The sequence below is a fragment of the Coregonus lavaretus genome, assembly GCF_964263955.1.
Source record: "Coregonus lavaretus genome assembly, chromosome: 26".
NCBI classification, from domain to species: domain Eukaryota; kingdom Metazoa; phylum Chordata; class Actinopteri; order Salmoniformes; family Salmonidae; genus Coregonus; species Coregonus lavaretus.
In genome coordinates this window covers 42,412,711-42,436,242 of record NC_140013.1, presented here as the reverse complement: position 1 = coordinate 42,436,242, position 23,532 = coordinate 42,412,711, and the positions used below count along the sequence as shown (strand labels likewise).

At 47.1% G+C, this 23,532-nt stretch overlaps 1 protein-coding gene across 3 annotated transcripts in view; it reads left to right on the top strand.

The window, feature by feature from the left end:
- The window catches only part of rcbtb2 (regulator of chromosome condensation (RCC1) and BTB (POZ) domain containing protein 2), a 42,307-nt gene that overhangs the window by 1,087 nt on the left and 17,688 nt on the right, over positions 1–23,532 (top strand). For 2 of the 3 annotated variants that reach the window (XM_084143100.1, XM_084143102.1), the window contains exons 2-9: positions 1,116–1,253; positions 5,903–6,053; positions 6,283–6,449; positions 13,179–13,337; positions 14,002–14,109; positions 14,725–14,867; positions 17,960–18,150; positions 20,016–20,142. In XM_084143100.1, coding sequence (XP_083999226.1) covers positions 1,128–1,253; positions 5,903–6,053; positions 6,283–6,449; positions 13,179–13,337; positions 14,002–14,109; positions 14,725–14,867; positions 17,960–18,150; positions 20,016–20,142 — 1,172 coding nt within the window. In that variant the 5' untranslated portion in view covers positions 1,116–1,127. Of the gene's footprint in view, positions 1–628; positions 702–1,115; positions 1,254–5,902; positions 6,054–6,282; positions 6,450–13,178; positions 13,338–14,001; positions 14,110–14,724; positions 14,868–17,959; positions 18,151–20,015; positions 20,143–23,532 lie in introns of those variants that run through there. The other variant, XM_084143101.1, reaches the window with a different exon arrangement.

The following is a 23,532-nucleotide window of genomic DNA, read 5'->3' as shown; positions in this document are numbered from 1 at the left end:
GAGACAAATTATCCACACAGTAGTGTTCTTAAACCGCCTTTCAGTGTGCTGGTCTGTATTTCAGGGCTCATCTGTAAAAGAGACATTTACATTTACATGTTAGTCATTTAGCAGACGCTCTTATCCAGAGCGACTTACAGTTAGTGAGTGCATACATTTTTCATACTCCTTGGATTCAGTATGACTCCCTGATAAAATAAAGGTTAAATAAATAAAAATGTCGGTTTGTACCCTTACAAAAAAAGTGCCGTTTTGAAACTGCAGTTGACTGTGGTATTTTGGATGCAGTAATTGCAGAATTACTGCAATGGAACTGCAGTTACACTGCTCTCTGACTGCAATCTTTTCCCGTAAGGGTATTTCTGTTTTGTATTTTCAATGCTGACGGAATTCGCACGCGATTTGCACAATATGTTATTGTCCCGAATTTAACCGAAACACAGACAAAAGTTGTCCCACGTAATCAGCTGGCAAATTTCACAAGCACTTCCAGCTGATTGCGAGGGAACACGCTTTGGTCGACAACGTTCGGTTACATTCAGCTATTGTTTACATGTTGTGCATCGTGAAATCCGTCAGCAGATGAAAAATACAAGCAACAGAACCTACTGGCACATAACCTACCGGCACACTTTCCCGTGGTTACCCTATCTCCCTACCTCCTACTGCCAAAAGAACCAACAGCACGGACAACCGGGAAAGTACGTTTAAATATCATTCTATTCCACATTCTGGCTTGTACAGACTTGCGTCTTTTTTTTTACAGCGACTTCTTTCAGACTAGGGTGCAGACTAGGGTGCCATTTGGGATGCAAACTTACATTCTGACACTTAAACTCTCCTTACTCACTCTAAACTGACACTGTTATGATTACTGATAAATCCACTAGACTGTCTGTCTCGAAATTCCCCCTGGCATTCCTGTGTTGACAGATTTACTTCCTTCGAATTATTATTATTTTTTTGCTAAGGGAAAATGTTGTTTGTGTGAACCAACCGTTTTCATTTCGTCAGTGATTCAACAACTGATGTTGCTAAAGTATTCTATGATGATGATGGATGGTAGCGTGTGTGTGTGTGTGTGTGTGTGTAATGTCTCTGTCTGTTTACCCTAGTTGAGTAGTAGTATGCTGGACGTGGGGAAGTGGCCAGTGTTTGCTCTCCTGCCTCCAGAGGAACTGCGTCTGATAAGACAGGCCTGTGTGTTCGGCAGCGCTGCCAACGAAGCCCTCTATGTCACCGTCAACGATGAGGTACGCTCAGCACCAGAGGCTGCAGACAGACACGGTGTACTTACCAAATGGCACCCTATTCCCTATGTAGTTCGCTATTTTTGACATTTACTTACCAAATGGCCCCCTAGTCCCTATGTAGTTCGCTATTTTTGACATTTACTTACCAAATGGCACCCTATTCCCTATGTAGTTCGCTATTTTTGACATATACTTACCAAATGGCACCCTATTCCCTATGTAGTTTGCTACTTTTGACATACAGTACCAGTCAAAAGTTTGGACACATACTAATGTAAGTGTTTTTCTTAATTTTTTACTATTTTCTACATTGTAGAAATAATAGTGAAGACATCAAAACTATGAAATAACACATATGGAATCATGTAGTAAACAAAAAAGTGTTAAACAAATCAAAATATATTTTATATTTGAGATTCTTCAAATAGCCACCCTTTGCCTTGATGACAGCTTTGCACACTCTTGGCATTCTCTCAACCAGCTTCATGAGGTAGTCACCTGGAATGCATTTCAATTAACAGGTGTGCCTTCTTAAAAGTTAATTTGTGGAATTTCTTTCCTTCTTAATGCGTTTGAGCCAATCAGTTGTGCTGTGACAAGGTAGGGTAAGAAGATAGCCCTATTTGGTAAAAGACCAAGTCCATATTATGGCAAGAACAGCTCAAATAAGCAAAGAGAAACAACAGTCCATCATTACTTTAAGACATGAAAGTCAGTTGATCCGGAAAATTAAGAACTTTGAAAGTTTCTTCAAGTGCAGTCGCAAAAACCATCATGCGCTATGGTGAAACTGGCTCTCATGAGGACCGCCACAGGAAAGGAAGACCCAGCGTTACCTCTGCTGCATAGGATAAGTTCATTAGAGTTATCAGCCTCAGAAATCGTCAATTCACTGCACCTCAGATTGCAGCCCAAATAAATGCTTCACAGAGTTCAAGTAACAGACACATCTCAACATCAACTGTTCAGAGGAGAATGCGTGAATCAGGCCTTCATGGTCGAATTGTTGCAAAGAAACCACTACTAAATGACACCAATAAGAAGAGGAGACTTGCTTGGGCCAAGAAACACAAGCAATGGACATTAGACCGGTGGAAATCTGTCCTTTGGTCTGATGAGTCCAAATTTGAGATTTTTGGTTCCAACCGCTGTGTCTTTGTGAGACGAAGATTAGGTGAACGGATGATGTCCGCATGTGTGAAGCATGGAGGAGGAGGTGTGATGGTGTGGGGGTGCTTTGCTGGTGACACTGTCAGTGATTTATTTAGAATTCAAGGCACACTTAACCAGAATGGCTACCACCGCATACTGCAGCGATATGCCATCCCATCTGGTTTGCGCTTAGTGGGACTATCAATTGATTTTCAACAGGACAATGACCCAAAACACCTCCAGGCTGTGTAAGTGCTATTTGACCAAGAAGGAGAGTGATTGAGTGCTGCATCAGATGACCTGTCCTCCACAATCACCCGACCTCAACCCAATTGAGATGAGTTGGAACGCAGCGTGAAGAAAAAAGCAGCCAACAAGTGCTCAGCATATGTGGGAACTCCTAACTATAGCCTACTACTATTATGTAAAAGACAAGCTCAAAGTTATATTCTAACACAGTCCGACAGGCCTAGTGTTTATGAAATAATTGTGTTTAGTACTTGGACGAGGCCCAGTAGGCTACTGGGCCTGACGGTAATCAGCAGCAGGAAGACGACTGGAAACAGAGAGGCCTTGTTGTTTGGCACACTGAGGCAGTGAGTTCCAAATGGCACCCTATTCCCTACATACAGTGCCATGCAAAAGTATTCAAACCCCTTGGATTTCTTCACATTTTATTGTGTCACAGAGTGGGATTTCAAATTGATTTAATTGTCATATTTTTGTCAACAAGCTACACACAATACTCTGTCAAAGTGGAAGAACATTGTTATGTAAAAAAAAATGATTGATTAATAGAAATTTAAATAACAAAAATATAGTCGTTGCATAAGTATTCAGCTTCCTGAGTCAATACATGTTAGAAACCTTTGGCATCGATTACAGTTGTGAGTCTTCTTGGTTAAGTCTAAGAGCTTTGCACACCTGGATTGTACAATATTTGCACATTATTCTTTTCAAAGTTCTTCAAGCTCTATCAACTTGGTTGTTGAATATTGCTAGACAGCCATTTTCAAGTCTTGCCATAGATTTTCAAGCCGATTTTAAGTCAAAACTGTAACTAGGCCACTCAGGACATTCAATGTTGTCTTGGTAAGCAATTCCATTGTATATTTGGCCTTGTGTTTTAGGTTATTGTCCTGCTGAAAGGTGAATTTGTCTCCCAGTGTCTGTTGGAAAGCAGACTGGACCAGGTTTTCCTCTAGGATTCTGCCTGTGCTTTGCTCTTTTCCGTTTCTTTTCATCCTGAAAAACTCCCTAGGCCTTGCCGACGACAAGCATACCCTTAACATGATACAGCCACCACCATTCTTGAAAATATGAAGAGGTACTCAGTGATGTGTTGTGTTGGATTTGCCCCAAACATAACGCTTTGTATTCAGGACATAAAGTATATTTCTTAGGCACATTTTTTGCAGTTTTACTTTAGTGCCTTATTGCAAACAAGATGCATGTTTTGGAATATTTTTATTCTGTACAGGCTTCCTTCTTTTCGCTATGTCATTTAGGTTAATATTGTGGAGTATCTACAATGTTGTTGATCCATCCTCAGATTTATCCCATCACAGCCATTAAACTCTGTAACTGTTTTAAAGTCACCGTTGGCCTCATGGTGAAATCCCCTGAACGGTTTCCTTCCTCTCCAGCAACTGAGTTAGGACGGACGCCTGTATCTTTGTAGTGACTGGGTGTAATTAATTTAATAACTTCACCGTGCTCAAAGGGATATTCAATGTGTCAAGGCGTCGGTGTGATGCGGTAGGACGAAGTGCTAATCCAAAAAACGTACTTTACTTGTAGGTAACGTAAATAACATAACCTCCACGCAGGGAGGGAACAAAACCCGCTCACAATACGACAACCAAAACATGCACAACACACAGTGGGAGCCAGAGGGTTAAATAGGGAAGACATAATTACGTAATGGGAAACGGGTGTGACCAATACAGACAAAACAAGTAGAACATAGAAACATGGATCGGTAGCGGCTAGTACTCCGGTGACGACGAACGCCGAAGCCTGCCCGAGCAAGGAGGAGGGGCAGCCTCGGCTGAATTCGTGACACAATGTCTGCTTTTTTTTTTTATCTTTCTCCATCTACCAATAGGTGCCCTTATTTGCGAGGCATTGGAAAACCTCCCTGGTCTTTGTGGTTGAATCTGTGTTTTGAAAATTCACTGCTCGACTGTTGGACCTTACAGATAATTGTATCTGTGGGGTACAGAGACGAGGTAGTCATTTAAAAAATAATGTTAAACAGTATTATTGCACACAAAGTCAATGCAACTTATTATGTGACTTGTTAAGCACATTTTTGCTCCTGAACTTATTTAGGCTTGCCATAACAAAAGGGTTGATTTACTTCTTGACTTAAGACATTTCAGCCTTTCATTTTTAATTAATTTGTAAAAATTTTGAAAAACCCAATTCCACTTTTACATTATGGGGTATTGTGTGTAGGACAATGACACAACATCTCAATCCATTTTAAATTCAGGCTGTAACACAACAAAATGTGGAAAACGTCAAGGGGTGTGAATACTTTCTGAAGGCACTGTATGGGGGGGAAGAGGAAGGGGTAGTCATTCAAAAATCATGTCCCCTATTATTTCACACAGAGTGAGTCCATGTGACTTATTATGTGATTTGTTGAGCTACATTTTACTCCTGAACTAATTTAGGCTAAACAAGGGGGCTGAATACTTATGCAACGACTGTAAGTTATGCATTTTAATAAATACAAATAAATAAAAAAATCTTCCACTTTCACATTAGAGTATTATGTGTAGATTGTTGACAAGAAATGACAAATCCAGTTTAATTCCACTTTGTAACACAATAAAATGTGAAGAAATCCTTGCAAAAGTATTTCGGATGAATACTTTTTGCAAGGCACTGTATAGGCAATAGGGTGTAATTTGGGACAGTGATAGTTCTAGAGACAGGGTTAAGCAGATAGTGGGGCTATATTTAGCCCTGTAAAGCAGATAGTGGGGCTATATTTAGCCATGTAAAGCCAGTACAAGCCCTGTTTTGATCCATGCGAAAGCCTCCAGTTCATGTCTGACTGCGTCTTCACACACTGATCCATTTGTTTTTCTCAGAGGGACCCAGTTTACAGCCAGACGATGTTTCTTTCTTTTTATCATGTTGTGTCTTATAAAACACAAAACTATGACAATTTGTTGTCATAGTAGCACCCAGACTAAACTTATTCTAAGGTCTTTCAACAAAAATTTCTCCATGCATGCTTTTTAGTTCAAGCATAGGATTAGCCTGGGTCCGGGAAACGGGCCCTAGATGTTTATCATGGAAATAATGTGATAAGAATGAGTTATGGGGACAAAAAAAACATGCCTAATATAGTTTTACGATCCTTTTTAGCTCATAGAAATCAAGCAGAGCCATATGAGCTCTGGTCAAAAAGTACTGCACTCTACAGGGAATAGGGTGTCATTTGGGACTCAACCAAGCTGTCTTGCTCCTCCATTGTACAGGTGTTCGCCCTGGGCACAAACTGTAGTGGCTGTCTGGGTCTGGGGGACCTCCAGAGCACCATAGAGCCCCGCAGGATCGACGTGCTATGTGGGAAGAAGATAGTCTCTCTGAGCTACGGAACAGGACCACATGTAGTCATCGCTACTGCCGGTGAGATGAGACGGTCTAAATCATGTTTGGTACATGTGTTGCTTGTTAAAGTGGGATTCCCCATATAATTTTTGTATGGTTTTTGTCAAGAAATAGATTCTGTATTTTCCCTGAGTATAAGGTAGACATTGGATTGAGGTTATATCTTACAACAAGTGGTTTAATTCTGACCTATAAATGTGGATATTTGTCAACTAAATCAAATCAATCTATTATATGCGCTGTGTAGATGGAGAGGTGTTTGCCTGGGGCCACAATGGTTACAGCCAGCTGGGCAATGGGACCACCAACCATGGCCTGACCCCAGCTCAGGTCTCCACTAACCTGCTCAACAAGAGGGTGACTGAGGTGGCCTGTGGCTCTCACCACACCATTGCCCTCACTACCGACGGAGAGGTAGGATGCATCCCAAATTGCACCCTATTTCTTATAGTGCATCACTTTTGACCAGGGCCCATAGTTATGGGCTATTACCAGGGTACAGGAAGTAGAAAATAACATGGCTATATACAGGAAGTAGAACATAACATGGCTATATACAGGAAGTAGAAAATAACATGGCTATATACAGGGAGTAGAAAATAACATGGCTATATACAGGAAGTAGAAAATAACATGGCTACATACAGGAAGTAGAAAATAACATGGCTACATACAGGAAGTAGAAAATAACATGGCTACAAACAGGAAGTAGAAAATAACATGGCTACATACAGGAAGTAGAAAATAACATGGCTACATACAGGAAGTAGAAAATAACATGGCTATATACAGGGAGTAGAAAATAACATGGCTATATACAGGAAGTAGAAAATAACATGGCTATATACAGGAAGTAGAAAATAACATGGCTATATACAGGGAGTAGAAAATAACATGGCTATATACAGGGAGTAGAAAATAACATGGCTATATACAGGGAGTAGAAAATATCATGGCTATATACAGGAAGTAGAAAATAACATGGCTATATACAGTGTTACAGGCTTTGGTTTTTCCATTAATAGTTAGAGTTTGCACGTGGGGCGCACAGATTGGTGTCATCTCGTTAGTGGGAAGGTGTTTCACCAGTATGAAAAACGTATGCACTCACTAACTATAAATCGCTCTGGATTAGAGTGTCTGATAAAATGACTAAAATGTAAATGTAAATGCTGGCCCAGGTGATATTTAAGAGTGGCTGGCCCAGGTGATATTTAAGAGTGGCTGGCCCAGGTGATATTTAAGAGTGGCTGGCCCAGGTGATATTTAAGCGTGGCTGGCCCAGGTGATATTTAAGAGTGGCTGGCCCAGGTGATATTTAAGAGTGGCTGGCCCAGGTGATATTTAAGAGTGGCTGGCCCAGGTGATATTTAAGAGTGGCTGGCCCAGGTGATATTTAAGAGCGGCTGGCCCAGGTGATATATTTAAGAGCGGCTGGCCCAGGTGATATATTTAAGAGCGGCTGGCCCAGGTGATATATTTAAGAGCGGCTGGCCCAGGTGATATATTTAAGAGCGGCTGGCCCAGGTGATATATTTAAGAGCGGCTGGCCCAGGTGATATATTTAAGAGCGGCTGGCCCAGGTGATATATTTAAGAGCGGCTGGCCCAGGTGATATATTTAAGAGCGGCTGGCCCAGGTGATATATTTAAGAGCGGCTGGCCCAGGTGATATATTTAAGAGCGGCTGGCCCAGGTGATATATTTAAGAGCGGCTGGCCCAGGTGATATATTTAAGAGCGGCTGGCCCAGGTGATATATTTAAGAGCGGCTGGCCCAGGTGATATATTTAAGAGCGGCTGGCCCAGGTGATATATTTAAGAGCGGCTGGCCCAGGTGATATATTTAAGAGCGGCTGGCCCAGGTGATATATTTAAGAGCGGCTGGCCCAGGTGATATATTTAAGAGCGGCTGGCCCAGGTGATATATTTAAGAGCGGCTGGCCCAGGTGATATATTTAAGAGCGGCTGGCCCAGGTGATATATTTAAGAGCGGCTGGCCCAGGTGATATATTTAAGAGCGGCTGGCCCAGGTGATATATTTAAGAGCGGCTGGCCCAGGTGATATATTTAAGAGCGGCTGGCCCAGGTGATATATTTAAGAGCGGCTGGCCCAGGTGATATATTTAAGAGCGGCTGGCCCAGGTGATATATTTAAGAGCGGCTGGCCCAGGTGATATATTTAAGAGCGGCTGGCCCAGGTGATATATTTAAGAGCGGCTGGCCCAGGTGATATATTTAAGAGCGGCTGGCCCAGGTGATATATTTAAGAGCGGCTGGCCCAGGTGATATATTTAAGAGCGGCTGGCCCAGGTGATATATTTAAGAGCGGCTGGCCCAGGTGATATATTTAAGAGCGGCTGGCCCAGGTGATATATTTAAGAGCGGCTGGCCCAGGTGATATATTTAAGAGCGGCTGGCCCAGGTGATATATTTAAGAGCGGCTGGCCCAGGTGATATATTTAAGAGCGGCTGGCCCAGGTGATATTTAAGAGCGGCTGGCCCAGGTGATATTTAAGAGCGGCTGGCCCAGGTGATATTTAAGAGTGGCTGGCCCAGTGCTCCAGTTGTCTTGATAGATGTGGAGCGTTAACACCTTTAGTTGTCTCTCCCTATTTGACTTCTAGAAAAACATGTTTTAATCTGATCTTCCCTGTTTTCATTTTGCTCCACTTTGTGGTTTGCGTCCTGTCTTTCAGTTTGTGGGTTTTTCTTGTCTTTGCCTCTTCTTGGGCAGATTTAGTGGGTCTCATGGTGGTCGTCTTTTAGGTCCCAGGTGTTGTTGCTAGTCAACTTCCAGTGGACCCCCCCCTCATGAGTGTCTCTCAGAACCCCTCCTAAAACCCCACCTGTTTTGTTTTGGTTGTTGGTCAGTGACTCTTTGTTAGTTCCCCCTTCTGTTTGAGTGACATTTTTTGGTTTTCTTGCCGGGGAACGTAATAAAATGGGGGCTTGTCCGGGATCCTGTTTCCCATGAGTGTGGTAGTCGCTCTAATCTCCTACTCTGGTGCTCTGCTGTGCCAAGCTATTTGAATGTTCAAAATACACTTTTGTGGTAGAGTTTCTGTCACTGACATCCACCCTGAGGGGTTATAATATTGGTGGAATCATTTTTAAAGTTGCATAAACACACAGGTTAATAAAAATAAAACAAAGCCATGGACTTTAAGTTGGAAGCATTTGTGGAAAACCTTACATGGGAGATACTAGATAAATGTACGAAGGCGAATCTGCTCATTGCAAAGCATTATGACATCAAAGAGGCATCTGGCGATCCGAAAGCAGTAGTCAGAGTTGATCAGTACTGTTTTGGTGGAGGAGGAAATCCTCTCGGAGAGAGAGGCTGATAAAAAAGGGGTGCGACTGGTAGTGGGGTGAGTCCCGTAGACGTGCAACTGAGGGAGTTAGAACTAAAGGCAAAGTTGGAGCAACATCAATTAGAGTTGGAGCACAGGGAAAGACAAGATGAACACGCAGCCAAACAACAAGAAGGTGAACATGCCATTCAATTAAGAGAGATAGATCTGTAAGCACTCCGAATCCAGTCAGGCTACCCTGCACCATAAACAGAGTTTGATCTTGGTCAGAACAGCCGGCTTGTACCGCCTTTCAACGAAAAAGAGGTGGGTGTATATTTAACTGGGTTGCCACATCCCTAAAATGGCCGCCAGAGATTTGGTCACTGCCCCTCCAGAGTGTTCTGGTGGGAAAAGCTCAGAGAGTACGCCGCTTTATCTCTTCACCAGAGCTCAGAGAGTACGCCGCTTTATCTCTTCACCAGAGCTCAGAGAGTACGCCGCTTTCTCTCTTCACCAGAGCTCAGAGAGTACGCCGCTTTATCTCTTCACCAGAGCTCAGAGAGTACGCCGCTTTATCTCTTCACCAGAGCTCAGAGAGTACGCCGCTTTATCTCTTCACCAGAGCTCAGAGAGTACGCCGCTTTATCTCTTCACCAGAGCTCAGAGAGTACGCCGCTTTATCTCTTCACCAGAGCTCAGAGAGTACGCCGCTTTCTCTCTTCACCAGAGCTCAGAGAGTACGCCGCTTTCTCTCTTCACCAGAGCTCAGAGAGTACGCCGCTTTATCTCTTCACCAGAGCTCAGAGAGTACGCCGCTTTATCTCTTCACCAGAGCTCAGAGAGTACGTCGCTTTCTCTCTTCACCAGAGCTCAGAGAGTACGCCGCTTTCTCTCTTCACCAGAGCTCAGAGAGTACGCCGCTTTCTCTCTTCACCAGAGCTCAGAGAGTACGCCGCTTTATCTCTTCACCAGAGCTCAGAGAGTACGCCGCTTTCTCTCTTCACCAGAGCTCAGATACTGACACTGATAAAAGCTGCTATCTTTCGGGCTTACAAGTTGGTCCCAGAGGCATAAAGACAGCAGTTCCGTAAATTACGAAAGACAGAATCACAAAGCCATGTTGAGTTATGCAAGGAAAAAAGCATGTATTTTTGATCAGTGGTGTGTTTCTCAAGAGGTCAATGACCTTGAGGATTTTAAGACACTCCTACACTTCTCGAGCAATTTTAAGATTTGCCTTCACAAAAGGGTTTGCTACCTACATTTATGAGCACCAGGATCTCACTCTTGAGAAAGCTGCAGTTCTTGCAAATGAGTTTGTGTTGACACAAAACTACCTTCACAAACAAAGCACCCAGTAGTTATCCCTACGCAAAAAGCAATCCAGAGAAGTCACCTCCTAGTGTGAGGTTTTGGGTCCTTTTCTACAGTTCCCAAAGAGAGAGATCGGCAGGAAAATAGTTTTTCATATCCGCCAGTTTGTCATTACTGCCACATTTTGTCTCTCAGTGTCCTAAGTTGAAACAGAAAAATTAGAGTGAAAAAAAGGCTGTTTCTTCTTGTGGGAGCACTCCAGCTCATCAAGTCTGGTTGGGACTGGTGTATCTCCTGAATAAGATTTTGGATCAGATTTGTATGAACCCTTTGTTTCAGACGGGCTCGTGTCTCTGCAGAGTGGTGATGCTGTTAAGCAGCCGGTGAAGATACTGGGAGACACTGGGGGGGGGGGGGCAGCCCTGTCCTTCATGTTGGAGGGTGTTTTGCCTTTGTCTGACACTTCAGCAACTGGTTACAGTGTGTTAGTACAAGGCGTGGAAAATTGGTTTAATGGAAGTTTCTGTTGTCGTTGGAGTGAGGCTTAGCCTACCGGTGAAGGGGGTCTCATTCATTTTGGGAAACGATTTGGCTGGAGGGAAGGTCGTGCCGAATCCTGTAGTTTGTATGGAACCCGGAGTAGAGGAACCTGATGGGTTATCAGTAAAGTACCCTAGAGTGTTCCCAGCGTGTGAGGAACCCAGAGTAGGGGAACCTGATGTGTTATCAGTAAAGTACCCTAGAGTGTTCCCAGTGTAAAAGGAACCCAGAGTAGGGGAACCTGATGGGTTATCAGTAAAGTACCCTAGAGTGTTCCCAGCGTGTGCTGTTACACCTGCTATGTCTAAGAAAGTCTCCAGGAGCAAGTCTAGTGTTGAGGAGGATGTCAGAGATTCCCACCATAGCAAGTCTAGTGTTGAGGAGGATGTCAGAGATTCCCACCATAGCAAGTCTAGTGTTGAGGAGGATGTCAGAGATTCCCACCATAGCAAGTCTAGTGTTGAGGAGGATGTCAGAGATTCCCACCATAGCAAGTCTAGTGTTGAGGAGGATGTCAGAGCTCCCACAATGGGCGATCTGTCTGAGACGTTTATGGGTGATCCTGATTTCGGGGAAACCTCCTGAGTTGACCTCTCCTTGGAAAACCCCTGAAGCTGAAGAGGTTTCCTACAGTTGACACTTCGATGTCTAGGAATCAGCTGATTGCTGAACAGAGTAAAGATGTTTCCCTCTCCCCTCTTTTTGCTGAGATATGTCCAGAGAAGGAGTTTGAAGTTCGGGGGGGGGGGGGGGGGGTTACTTTGACAGAGATGGTGTTCTAATGAGAAAATTCCATTCTCGCGCCACTTCCCGGGCAACACGATTGGCCCAGTGTATCTCAAATTGTCGTTTCCAGTTAAGCTTCGACAAGAGATACTGAGTTTGGCTCACGATGGTATTTTGGCAGGCCATCAACAAGACGTATGACCGTAATTTCGTCTGGCCTGGTCTGAAACAGGATGTTGTGTCTTACTGTAAATCCTGTCGCGTTTGCCAGCTGACGGGTAAACCGAACCAAGCAGTACCGGTTGCACCCTTTGCAGCCTATTTCCTGCTTTTGACAAACCTTTCAGCAGGGTTCTGGTGGATTGTGTTGGTCCTTTGCCCAAAGCCAAGAGCGGTAACCCGTTTCTCTTAACCATACTTTTTGGCTGCCATTCATTTCCCTGAGGCCATTCCACGGAGGAAAATCACGGCTCCCAGTATTGTTAAGGCCCTGGTGAAATTATTTTCAACATTTGGACTTCCGCAAGTAGTGCAATTGACATGAAATTCGAACCTTGGTCCAAAGGTATTCCAGCAAGTGCTACAGCAATTGGGTGTTGCCCATTGCCCCTCTAGTGTCTACCACTCAGTCTCAAGGTTCTCTAGAGAGATTTCATCAGACTTAAATAATTCTCTCTACTATTATTCTGACATTTCAACATTCTTAAAATAAAGTGGTGATCCTAACTGACCTAAGACAGGGAATTTCTGCTAGGATTAAATGTCAGGAATTGTGATAAACTGAGTTAAAATATATTTGGCTAAGATGTATGTAAACTTCCGACTTCAACTGTATGCCCTCCCAGGCCCACCCATGGCTGCGCTACTGTCGCATGACTGGTCTTCCATAGATTAGGGCCTAATTAATATATTTCAATTGACTGATTTTCCTTATGAACTGTAACTCAGTCAAATTGGTGAAATTGTTGCATGTTGCATTTATATTTTTGTTCAGTATAAATAGGATTTGAGGCAATTCAAACTGCCCAATGTGAACACGGCTTTTGTTAGATCCTTCTTCTGTTTGAGCGAAAATGTTGCTGTGGAACGTAACAGGGCGTACCGAGTCGATGTGCAGGGGGACGAGGTGATCGAGGTAGATGTGGACATAAGAGTTTGTATCTGTGTGCATCTGTTCTTAAATGTTCTGGTTTTGTTGTGAATTTCTTAGGTTCTGTGACCTTTTAACCTTTCCCTTTGCCCTCTGACATCTCTCCCCCCCCCCAGGTGTTTGCATGGGGCTACAACAACTCTGGCCAGGTGGGGTCGGGGTCGACGGCCAACCAGCCCACGCCCCGCAGGGTCAGCAGCTGTCTACAGAACAAAGTGGTGGTTAATATCGCCTGTGGTCAGCTCTGTTCCATGGCTGTGCTGGACAATGGAGAAGTAAGGATACTTTTAAGTAGCTACTTAATACAACAAGTATTGGGGCGGCAGGTAGCTTAGTGGTTAAGAGCGTTGTGCCAGTAACCGAAAGGTCTCTGGTTCAAATCCTCGAGCCGACTAGGTGAAAAATCTGTCTGTGCCCTTGAGCAAGGCACTTAACCCTAATAGCTCCTGTAAGTCGCTCTGGATAAGAGCGTCTGCGAAATGACTAAAAATGTAAATGTATTATGCGGTCATGTTAGAGTTAAGTCAAGGCCTAGTTTGTCTGAATGTCACAAAGAGAGTGGATGGAAATGTTACGCAATGTAAGAAATCAATGCATTTATCGGTAGTTCATTAAGTCCTAGCAGATGAGTCTGTTTTCATATTCAAGTATTGATTGGGCTGCAGGAAATATAATGGCTGTCTAAAATAGATCATTTGTGCTTTTGAGAGAGGAAGACTGCAGATGCATCCAATGAAGTCAGTGAGTTAGGATGTAAACAGTCTCACTTTTAATGTTGTCATGTTTGGGCGACCCTGTCCCCTGTTGCTATCTTTTTGGGGACTATAACCCTGTCCTGTTGCTATCTGTTTGACTCAGTGGGCCTATAACCCTGTCCTGTTGCTGTCTGTTTGACTCAGTGGGGCTATAACCCTGTCCCCTGTTGCTATCTGTTTGCAGACCTATGGTTGGGGCTATAACTGCAACGGACAGCTTGGTCTGGGCAACAATGGAAACCAGCAGACCCCCTGTAGGATCGCAGCTTTACAGGGAGTCAACATTATACAGGTGAGGAGTCAACATTATACAGGTGAGGAGTCAACATTATACAGGTGAGGAGTCAACATTATACAGGTGAGGAGTCAACATTATACAGGTGAGGAGTCAACATTATACAGGTGAGGAGTCAACATTATACAGGTGAGGAGTCAACATTATACAGGTGAGGAGTCAACATTATACAGGTGAGGAGTCAACATTATACAGGTGAGGAGTCAACATTATACAGGTGAGGAGTCAACATTTATACAGGTGAGGAGTCAACATTTATACAGGTGAGGAGTCAACATTTATACAGGTGAGGAGTCAACATTATACAGGTGAGGAGTCAACATCAAACAGGTGAGGAGTCAACATTATACAGGTGAGGAGTCAACATCATACAGGTGAAGAGTCAACCCATTCTCTCTCTGTTAGCTCTGTGTGGGGACTCATGGCCAGTGTGTCAGAGCCCTGAATGAAAACCTGTATTACCCTCAATGGAATTTGACCATTTGTATATCACAAGAAAGACGAGGGTAACATCCTGTTGTTGGTTGTGCTGTGCAGGTAGGAAGATGCAGGGTAATGACATAGGAAGAAGGTCTGAATATGAATGTCCTGGTTCTTGTCTGTGCCGTGCAGGTTGCTTGTGGCTACGCCCATACGCTGGCGCTGACAGACGAGGGCTTTATCTACGCCTGGGGGGCCAACTCTTACGGGCAGCTGGGGACAGGCAACAAGAGTAACCAGGCTGTCCCCACACTCATCAACACAGACAAGGAGAGGTGAGTTCCTCTGTCCCAGTCAGGACGGCCTCCAGGGCCCCAGGGTAGGACGGCCTCCAGGGCCCCAGGGTAGGACGTCCTCCAGGGCCCCAGGGTAGGACGGCCTCCAGGGCCCCAGGGTAGGACGGCCTCCAGGGCCCCAGGGTAGGACGGCCTCCAGGGCCCCAGGGTAGGACGGCCTCCAGGTAGGCTTGGGCGGTATCTAGATTTCCATACCTTCATATTTTTCTGATGTCACGCGCCGCTATACAGTATTATCCTGGTTTGTTAATGGAACTTCCCTTTCTCCACTAGCGCTGCCATAGACATTAGCCGACGCATTGACACCCATAACACTTTAGTGAAGTTGTTCTTGTGCACGCTGCAAAGAGATCTGTTAAACCCAGGTCCTGACCCTGTGCTCTGTGATCAGTAACCATCTCATGGCACCTATCACAAGTATAGAGGTGTTAACCCCGATGCCGACTACCAACCTGGTGAAATAAGGGTTAAATGAATGAATAGCCCCCGACTACCAACCTGGTGAAATAAGGGTTAAATTAATGAATAGCCCCTGACTACCAACCTGGTGAAATAAGGGTTAAATGAATGAATAGCCCCCGACTACCAACCTGGTGAAATAAGGGTTAAATGAATGAATAGCCCCCGACTACCAACCTGGTGAAATAAGGGTTAAATGAATGAATAGCCCCCGACTACCAACCTGGTGAAATAAGGGTTAAATGAATACCAGGCGGTAACCAGAGGTCACATCTCTTTGGGCCATCCAGTGGGTCACTCACAGGACCCCATGGATGTTGGGTCATCTATGGGCTAACTACCTCACAGGACCCCATGGATGTTGGGTCATCTATGGGCTAACTACCTCACAGGACCCCATGGATGTTGGGTCATCTATGGGCTAACTACCTCACAGGACCCCATGGATGTTGGGTCATCTATGGGCTAACTACCTCACAGGACCCCATGGATGTTGGGTCATCTATGGGCTAACTACCTCACAGGACCCCATGGATGTTGGGTCATCTATGGGCTAACTACCTCACAGGACCCCATGGATGTTGGGTCATCTATGGGCTAACTACCTCACAGGACCCCATGGATGTTGGGTCATCTATGGGCTAACTACCTCACAGGACCCCATGGATGTTGGGTCATCTATGGGCTAACTACCTCACAGGCAGCTGTGTAGACTAAAGACTGGACCACCTGGCTTGGTGCCCAGGGGCGGGGCTAGGAGACTGTGGCTCGTCTGCAGGGTGTTTCCATTACTATTAGTATTATTAGTATTATTATTGCAATCAATCGTATACATTTTTTGATTATTATTGATCGCTGGCGTCTTGCCCTGGTGCTGCTAGCCTGATGGTTATTTGGATTGAAATCTCACATTGTCCTTGTCAAATTAAATGAACAAACTAATGTGCATGCAGGTGTAGCTAGTTGTAAATCAGAACTGTCATGACTGTTCTCTTGGTCTCATCTTCCCCGTACTGATACATACCATTCATTTGCAATAGCCCCGTTTATACCTGGCGCCAACATGGGTCCTTGGTCCTGATCTTGTCTACATTCTGATTGTGACCACATTTCCAGATAGGCGTCTACACATGGTACTGAAATGTCCACTGAGTCTGCACTGTGACCAGATTTCTTGGTCCCTTCCTTTTATGCAAATTATTTTACAGCTACTCTTTCAAAAATATTCAGTATCTTGGCAAAGATCTTTCCAGTGGAAAAACCCTCGAAGGTAAAGGTTTGGGGTGAAAACCCCCTGGAAGGGTTTAGGTGAAGATTGGGGTGAAACCCCCTGGAAGGGTTTAGGTGAAGATTGGGTTGGGGTGGGGAAAAAAATAACCTGGAAGAGTTTAGGTGAAGATTGGGGTTGGGGTGAAAAAACCCTGGAAGGGTTTAGGTGAAGATTGGGGTTGGGGTGAAAAAACCCTGGAAGGGTTTAGGTGAAGATTGGGGTTGGGGTGAAAAAACCCTGGAAGGGTTTAGGTGAAGGTTGGGGTTGGGGTGAAAAAACCCTGGAAGGGTTTAGGTGAAGGTTGGGGTTGGGGTGAAAAAACCCTGGAAGGGTTTAGGTGAAGGTTGGGGTTGGGGTGAAAAAACCCTGGAAGGGTTTAGGTGAAGGTTGGGGTGAAAAAACCCTGGAAGGGTTTAGGTGAAGGTTGGGGTTGGGGTGAAAAAACCCTGGAAGGGTTTAGGTGAAGGTTGGGGTTGGGGTGAAAAAACCCTGGAAGGGTTTAGGTGAAGATTGGGGTTGGGGTGAAAAACCCCTGGAAGGGTTTAGGTGAAGATTGGGGTTGGGGTGAAAAACCCCTGGAAGGGTTTAGGTGAAGGTTGGGGTTGGGGTGAAACATCCCTGGAAGGGTTTAGGTGAAAATTGGGGTGGAAAACCCCTGGAAGGGTTTAGATTGGGGTGAAAAACCCCTAGAAGGGTTTAGGTGAAGGTTGGGTTGAGGTGCTCATTGGAATAAAACAACTAGTTCTTTGTATATTTATTTTCGCTATCTAATTTTTCTGAGCCTGTTTGCCTGTCTGCTAGCTTTGTTCCATAATGCTCAGCCAGCATCATTGGATCTATTGAATTCTAATGCTGCTCTTGTTCCATAATGCTCAGCCAGCCTCATTGGATCTATTGAATTCTAATGCTGCTCTTGTTCCATAATGCTCAGCCAGCCTCATTGGATCTATTGAATTCTAATGCTGCTCTTGTTCCATAATGCTCAGCCAGCCTCATTGGATCTATTGAATTCTAATGCTGCTCTTGTTCCATAATGCTCAGCCAGCCTCATTGGATCTATTGAATTCTAATGCTGCTCTTGTTCCATAATGCTCAGCCAGCCTCATTGGATCTATTGAATTCTAATGCTGCTCTTGTTCCATAATGCTCAGCCAGCCTCATTGGATCTATTGAATTCTAATGCTGCTCTTGTTCCATAATGCTCAGCCAGCCTCTTGCGCTGAAGACTCGTTGTTGTGTTCCAGTCTGTCTTTACCACAGTCTGGTTGAGCAGCTTGGAGAAGTGTCTGAAAGACTCTGTCTGTCTGTCTGTCTGTCTGTCTGTCTGTCTGTCTGTCTATAGGATGGTGGAGGTGGCAGCGTGCCACACCAGCCATACGTCTGCAGCTAAGACTCAGAGCGGTCAGGTGCTAATGTGGGGTCAGTGTCGGGGTCAAGCTGTGGCCTGCCCTCATCTCACACACTTCGCCAGCACTGATGATGTCTTTGCATGCTTCGCCACGCCCGCTGTCACGTGGCACCTCCTCACCGTGGGTAAGACTGACGCACCTCCTCACCGTGGGTAAGACTGACGCACCTCCTCACCGTGGGTAAGACTGACGCACCTCCTCACCGTGGGTAAGACTGACGCACCTCCTCACCGTGGGTAAGACTGACGCACCTCCTCACCGTGGGTAAGACTGACGCACCTCCTCACCGTGGGTAAGACTGACGCACCTCCTCACCGTGGGTAAGACTGACGCACCACCTCACCGTGGGTAAGACTGACACACCACCTCACCGTGGGTAAGACTGACACACCACCTCACCGTGGGTAAGACTGACACACCACCTCACCGTGGGTAAGACTGACACACCTCCTCACCGTGGGTAAGACTGACGCACCTCCTCACCGTGGGTAAGACTGACGCACCACCTCACCGTGGGTAAGACTGACGCACCACCTCACCGTGGGTAAGACTGACACACCACCTCACCGTGGGTAAGACTGACACACCACCTCACCGTGGGTAAGACTGACACACCACCTCACCGTGGGTAAGACTGACACACCTCCTCACCGTGGGTAAGACTGACGCACCTCCTCACCGTGGGTAAGACTGACGCACCTCCTCACCGTGGGTAAGACTGACGCACCTCCTCACCGTGGGTAAGACTGACACACCACCTCACTGTGGGTAAGACTGACACACCACCTCACCGTGGGTAAGACTGACACCTCCTCACCGTGGGTAAGACTGACACACCACCTCACCGTGGGTAAGACTGACACACCACCTCACCGTGGGTAAGATTGACACACCACCTCACCGTGGGTAAGACTGACGCACCTCCTCACCGTGGGTAAGACTGACACACCTCCTCACCGTGGGTAAGACTGACACACCACCTCACCGTGGGTAAGACTGACACACCACCTCACCGTGGGTAAGACTGACACACCACCTCACCGTGGGTAAGACTGACACACCACCTCACCGTGGGTAAGACTGACGCACCTCCTCACCGTGGGTAAGACTGACACACCACCTCACCGTGGGTAAGACTGACGCACCTCCTCACCGTGGGTAAGACTGACACACCACCTCACCGTGGGTAAGACTGACGCACCACCTCACCGTGGGTAAGACTGACACACAACCTCACCGTGGGTAAGACTGACACACCACCTCACCGTGGGTAAGACTGACACACAACCTCACCGTGGGTAAGACTGACACACCACCTCACCGTGGGTAAGACTGACACACCACCTCACCGTGGGTAAGACTGACACACCACCTCACCGTGGGTAAGACTGACACACCACCTCACCGTGGGTAAGACTGACACACCACCTCACCGTGGGTAAGACTGACACCTCCTCACCGTGGGTAAGACTGACGCACCACCTCACCGTGGGTAAGACTGACACACCACCTCACCGTGGGTAAGACTGACGCACCACCTCACCGTGGGTAAGACTGACACACCACCTCACCGTGGGTAAGACTGACGCACCTCCTCACCGTGGGTAAGACTGACACACCACCTCACCGTGGGTAAGACTGACGCACCTCCTCACCGTGGGTAAGACTGACACACCACCTCACCGTGGGTAAGACTGACACACCACCTCACCGTGGGTAAGACTGACACACCACCTCACCGTGGGTAAGACTGACACACCACCTCACCGTGGGTAAGACTGACGCACCTCCTCACCGTGGGTAAGACTGACACACCACCTCACCGTGGGTAAGACTGACGCACCTCCTCACCGTGGGTAAGACTGACAGTATACAGGATGTGATGATGGGTACACACCTGGAATCAGATACTATTTGAAATATTTCCAATACGTTGAGCGTTTGCTCTGGCCTGTTTAGAGGGTTGACTGACTGATATGTGTTATTCAGATGGAGATGATTATCTGACAGTGGCCCAGTCACTGAAGAGGGAGTTTGACAGCCCGGACATCTCCGATCTCAAGTTCCTGGTGGATGGGAAGTGTATCCACGTACACAAAGCCCTCCTGAAGATCAGGTACCTAAGGCTGTGTTTACACAGGCAGGCCAATCAGATCTTTTCCACCAATTGGTATTTTGACCAATCAGATCAGCTCTTTTGACAATAGTTGGGAAAAATATCCGAATTTGGGCTGCCTGTGTAGATGGCGCCAAACAGACCCATGTTGTCTCCTATATGGGCCCTGGTCAAAGGGCCCATATCACTCTCTGAACCACCGTAATACAATGGTAATGTTCATTTAGCCAACACTTTTATCCAAACAACTGTAGACAGTGACATGTTTATTCAGTATATGTGGCCAATGCCAGCTGTGGCGCTGTATGTTTAGTATTCCTACTAAACATACTTTAAATAAAGTTTTGTTATGCGCATTCGCTTTTCCTCTGTAAATACATCATTTATCCGGGTACAACACCGTTTTAAAGGTTATTTAGCTCTTCGTACCACTGTGGCAGCCAAACCTGCCTGCACGCGAAATACAGTTTACCATCTTCGAGACAGCAGGCTAGTCACTGGAGAGACCCAGAGAGACAGCACGTTTAGTCACTGGAGAGACCCAGAGAGACAGCACGCTTAGTCACTGGAGAGACCCAGAGAGACAGCACGCTTAGTCACTGGAGAGACCCAGAGAGACAGCACGCTTAGTCACTGGAGAGACCCAGAGAGACAGCACGCTAGTCACTGGAGAGACCCAGAGAGACAGCAGGCTAGTCACTGGAGAGACCCAGAGAGACAGCAGGCTAGTCACTGGAGAGACCCAGAGAGACAGCACGCTAGTCACTGGAGAGACCCAGAGAGACAGCAGGCTAGTCACTGGAGAGACCCAGAGAGACAGCACGCTAGTCACTGGAGAGACCCAGAGAGACAGCACGCTTAGTCACTGGAGAGACCCAGAGAGACAGCACGCTAGTCACTGGAGAGACCCAGAGAGACAGCACGCTTAGTCACTGGAGAGACCCAGAGAGACAGCAGGCTAGTCACTGGAGAGACCCAGAGAGACAGCACGCTTAGTCACTGGAGAGACCCAGAGAGACAGCACGCTAGTCACTGGAGAGACCCAGAGAGACAGCAGGCTAGTCACTGGAGAGACCCAGAGAGACAGCACGCTTAGTCACTGGAGAGACCCAGAGAGACAGCACGCTAGTCACTGGAGAGACCCAGAGAGACAGCACGCTAGTCACTGGAGAGACCCAGAGAGACAGCACGCTAGTCACTGGAGAGACCCAGAGAGACAGCACGCTAGTCACTGGAGAGACCCAGAGAGACAGCAGGCTAGTCACTGGAGAGACCCAGAGAGACAGCACGCTAGTCACTGGAGAGACCCAGAGAGACAGCACGCTTAGTCACTGGAGAGACCCAGAGAGACAGCACGCTTAGTCACTGGAGAGACCCAGAGAGACAGCACGCTTAGTCACTGAAGAGACCCAGAGAGACAGCAGGCTAGTCACTGGAGAGACCCAGAGAGACAGCACGCTTAGTCACTGGAGAGACCCAGAGAGACAGCATGCTTAGTCACTGGAGAGACCCAGAGAGACAGCACGCTAGTCACTGGAGAGACCCAGAGAGACAGCTGCCAGTCACAGGTAGGGAATACATATTAGGAACTTCATCATTCCTCCTCCTCAGACCTCACCCCTCCCCTAGCCAAGTCTCTCACCCCTCCCCTAGTCAAGTCTCTCACCCCTCCCCTAGTCAAGTCTCTCACCCCTCCCCTAGTCAAGTCTCTCACCCCTGCACTAGTCAAGTCTCTCACCCCTCCCCTAGTCAAGTCTCTCAACCCTCCCCTAGTCAAGTCTCTCACCCCTGCACTAGTCAAGTCTCTCACCCCTCCCCTAGTCAAGTCTCTCACCCCTGCACTAGTCAAGTCTCTCACCCCTCCCCTAGTCGTGTCTCACCCCTCCCCTAGTCAAGCCTCTCACCCCTGCACTAGTCAAGTCTCTCACCCCTCCCCTAGTCAAGCCTCTCACCCCTGCACTAGTCAAGTCTCTCACCCCTGCACTAGTCAAGTCTCTCACCCCTCCCCTAGTCGTGTCTCACCCCTCCCCTAGTCAAGCCTCTCACCCCTGCACTAGTCAAGTCTCTCACCCCTCCCCTAGTCAAGTCTCTCACCCCTGCACTAGTCAAGTCTCTCACCCCTCCCCTAGTCAAGTCTCTCAACCCTCCCCTAGTCAAGTCTCTCACCCCTGCACTAGTCAAGTCTCTCAACCCTCCCCTAGTCAAGCCTCTCACCCCTGCACTAGTCAAGTCTCTCACCCCTGCACTAGTCAAGTCTCTCACCCCTCCCCTAGTCAAGTCTCTCAACCCTCCCCTAGTCAAGTCTCTCACCCCTGCACTAGTCAAGTCTCTCAACCCTCCCCTAGTCGTGTCTCACCCCTCCCCTAGTCAAGTCTCTCACCCCTGCACTAGTCAAGTCTCTCACCCCTGCACTAGTCAAGTCTCACCCCTCCCCTAGTCAAGTCTCACCCCTCCCCTAGTCAAGTCTCACCCCTCCCTAGTCAAGTCTCACCCCTCCCCTAGTCAAGTCTCTCAACCCTCCCCTAGTCAAGTCTCTCACCCCTGCACTAGTCAAGTCTCTCAACCCTCCCCTAGTCGTGTCTCACCCCTCCCCTAGTCAAGTCTCTCACCCCTCCCCTAGTCAAGTCTCTCACCCCTGCACTAGTCAAGTCTCACCCCTCCCCTAGTCAAGCCTCTCACCCCTCCCCTAGTCAAGCCTCTCACCCCTCCCCTAGTCGTGTCTCACCCCTCCCCTAGCCAAGTCTCTCACCCCTGCACTAGTCAAGTCTCTCACCCCTGCACTAGTCAAGTCTCTCACCCCTGCACTAGTCAAGTCTCTCACCCCTGCACTAGTCAAGTCTCTCACCCCTCCCCTAGTCAAGTCTCTCACCCCTGCACTAGTCAAGTCTCTCAACCCTCCCCTAGTCAAATCTCTCACCCCTGCACTAGTCAAGTCTCTCACCCCTGCACTAGTCAAGTCTCACCCCTCCCCTAGTCAAGTCTCTCACCCCTGCACTAGTCAAGTCTCTCACCCCTGCACTAGTCAAGTCTCTCACCCCTCCCCTAGTCAAGTCTCAACCCTCCCCTAGTCAAGTCTCTCACCCCTGCACTAGTCAAGTCTCACCCCTCCCCTAGTCAAGTCTCTCACCCCTGCACTAGTCAAGCCTCTCACCCCTGCACTAGTCAAGTCTCTCACCCCTCCCCTAGTCAAGTCTCTCACCCCTCCCCTAGTCAAGTCTCTCACCCCTGCACTAGTCAAGTCTCTCAACCCTCCCCTAGTCAAGTCTCTCACCCCTGCACTAGTCAAGTCTCTCAACCCTCCCCTAGTCAAGTCTCTCACCCCTGCACTAGTCAAGTCTCTCAACCCTGCACTAGTCAAGTCTCTCACCCCTGCACTAGTCAAGTCTCTCA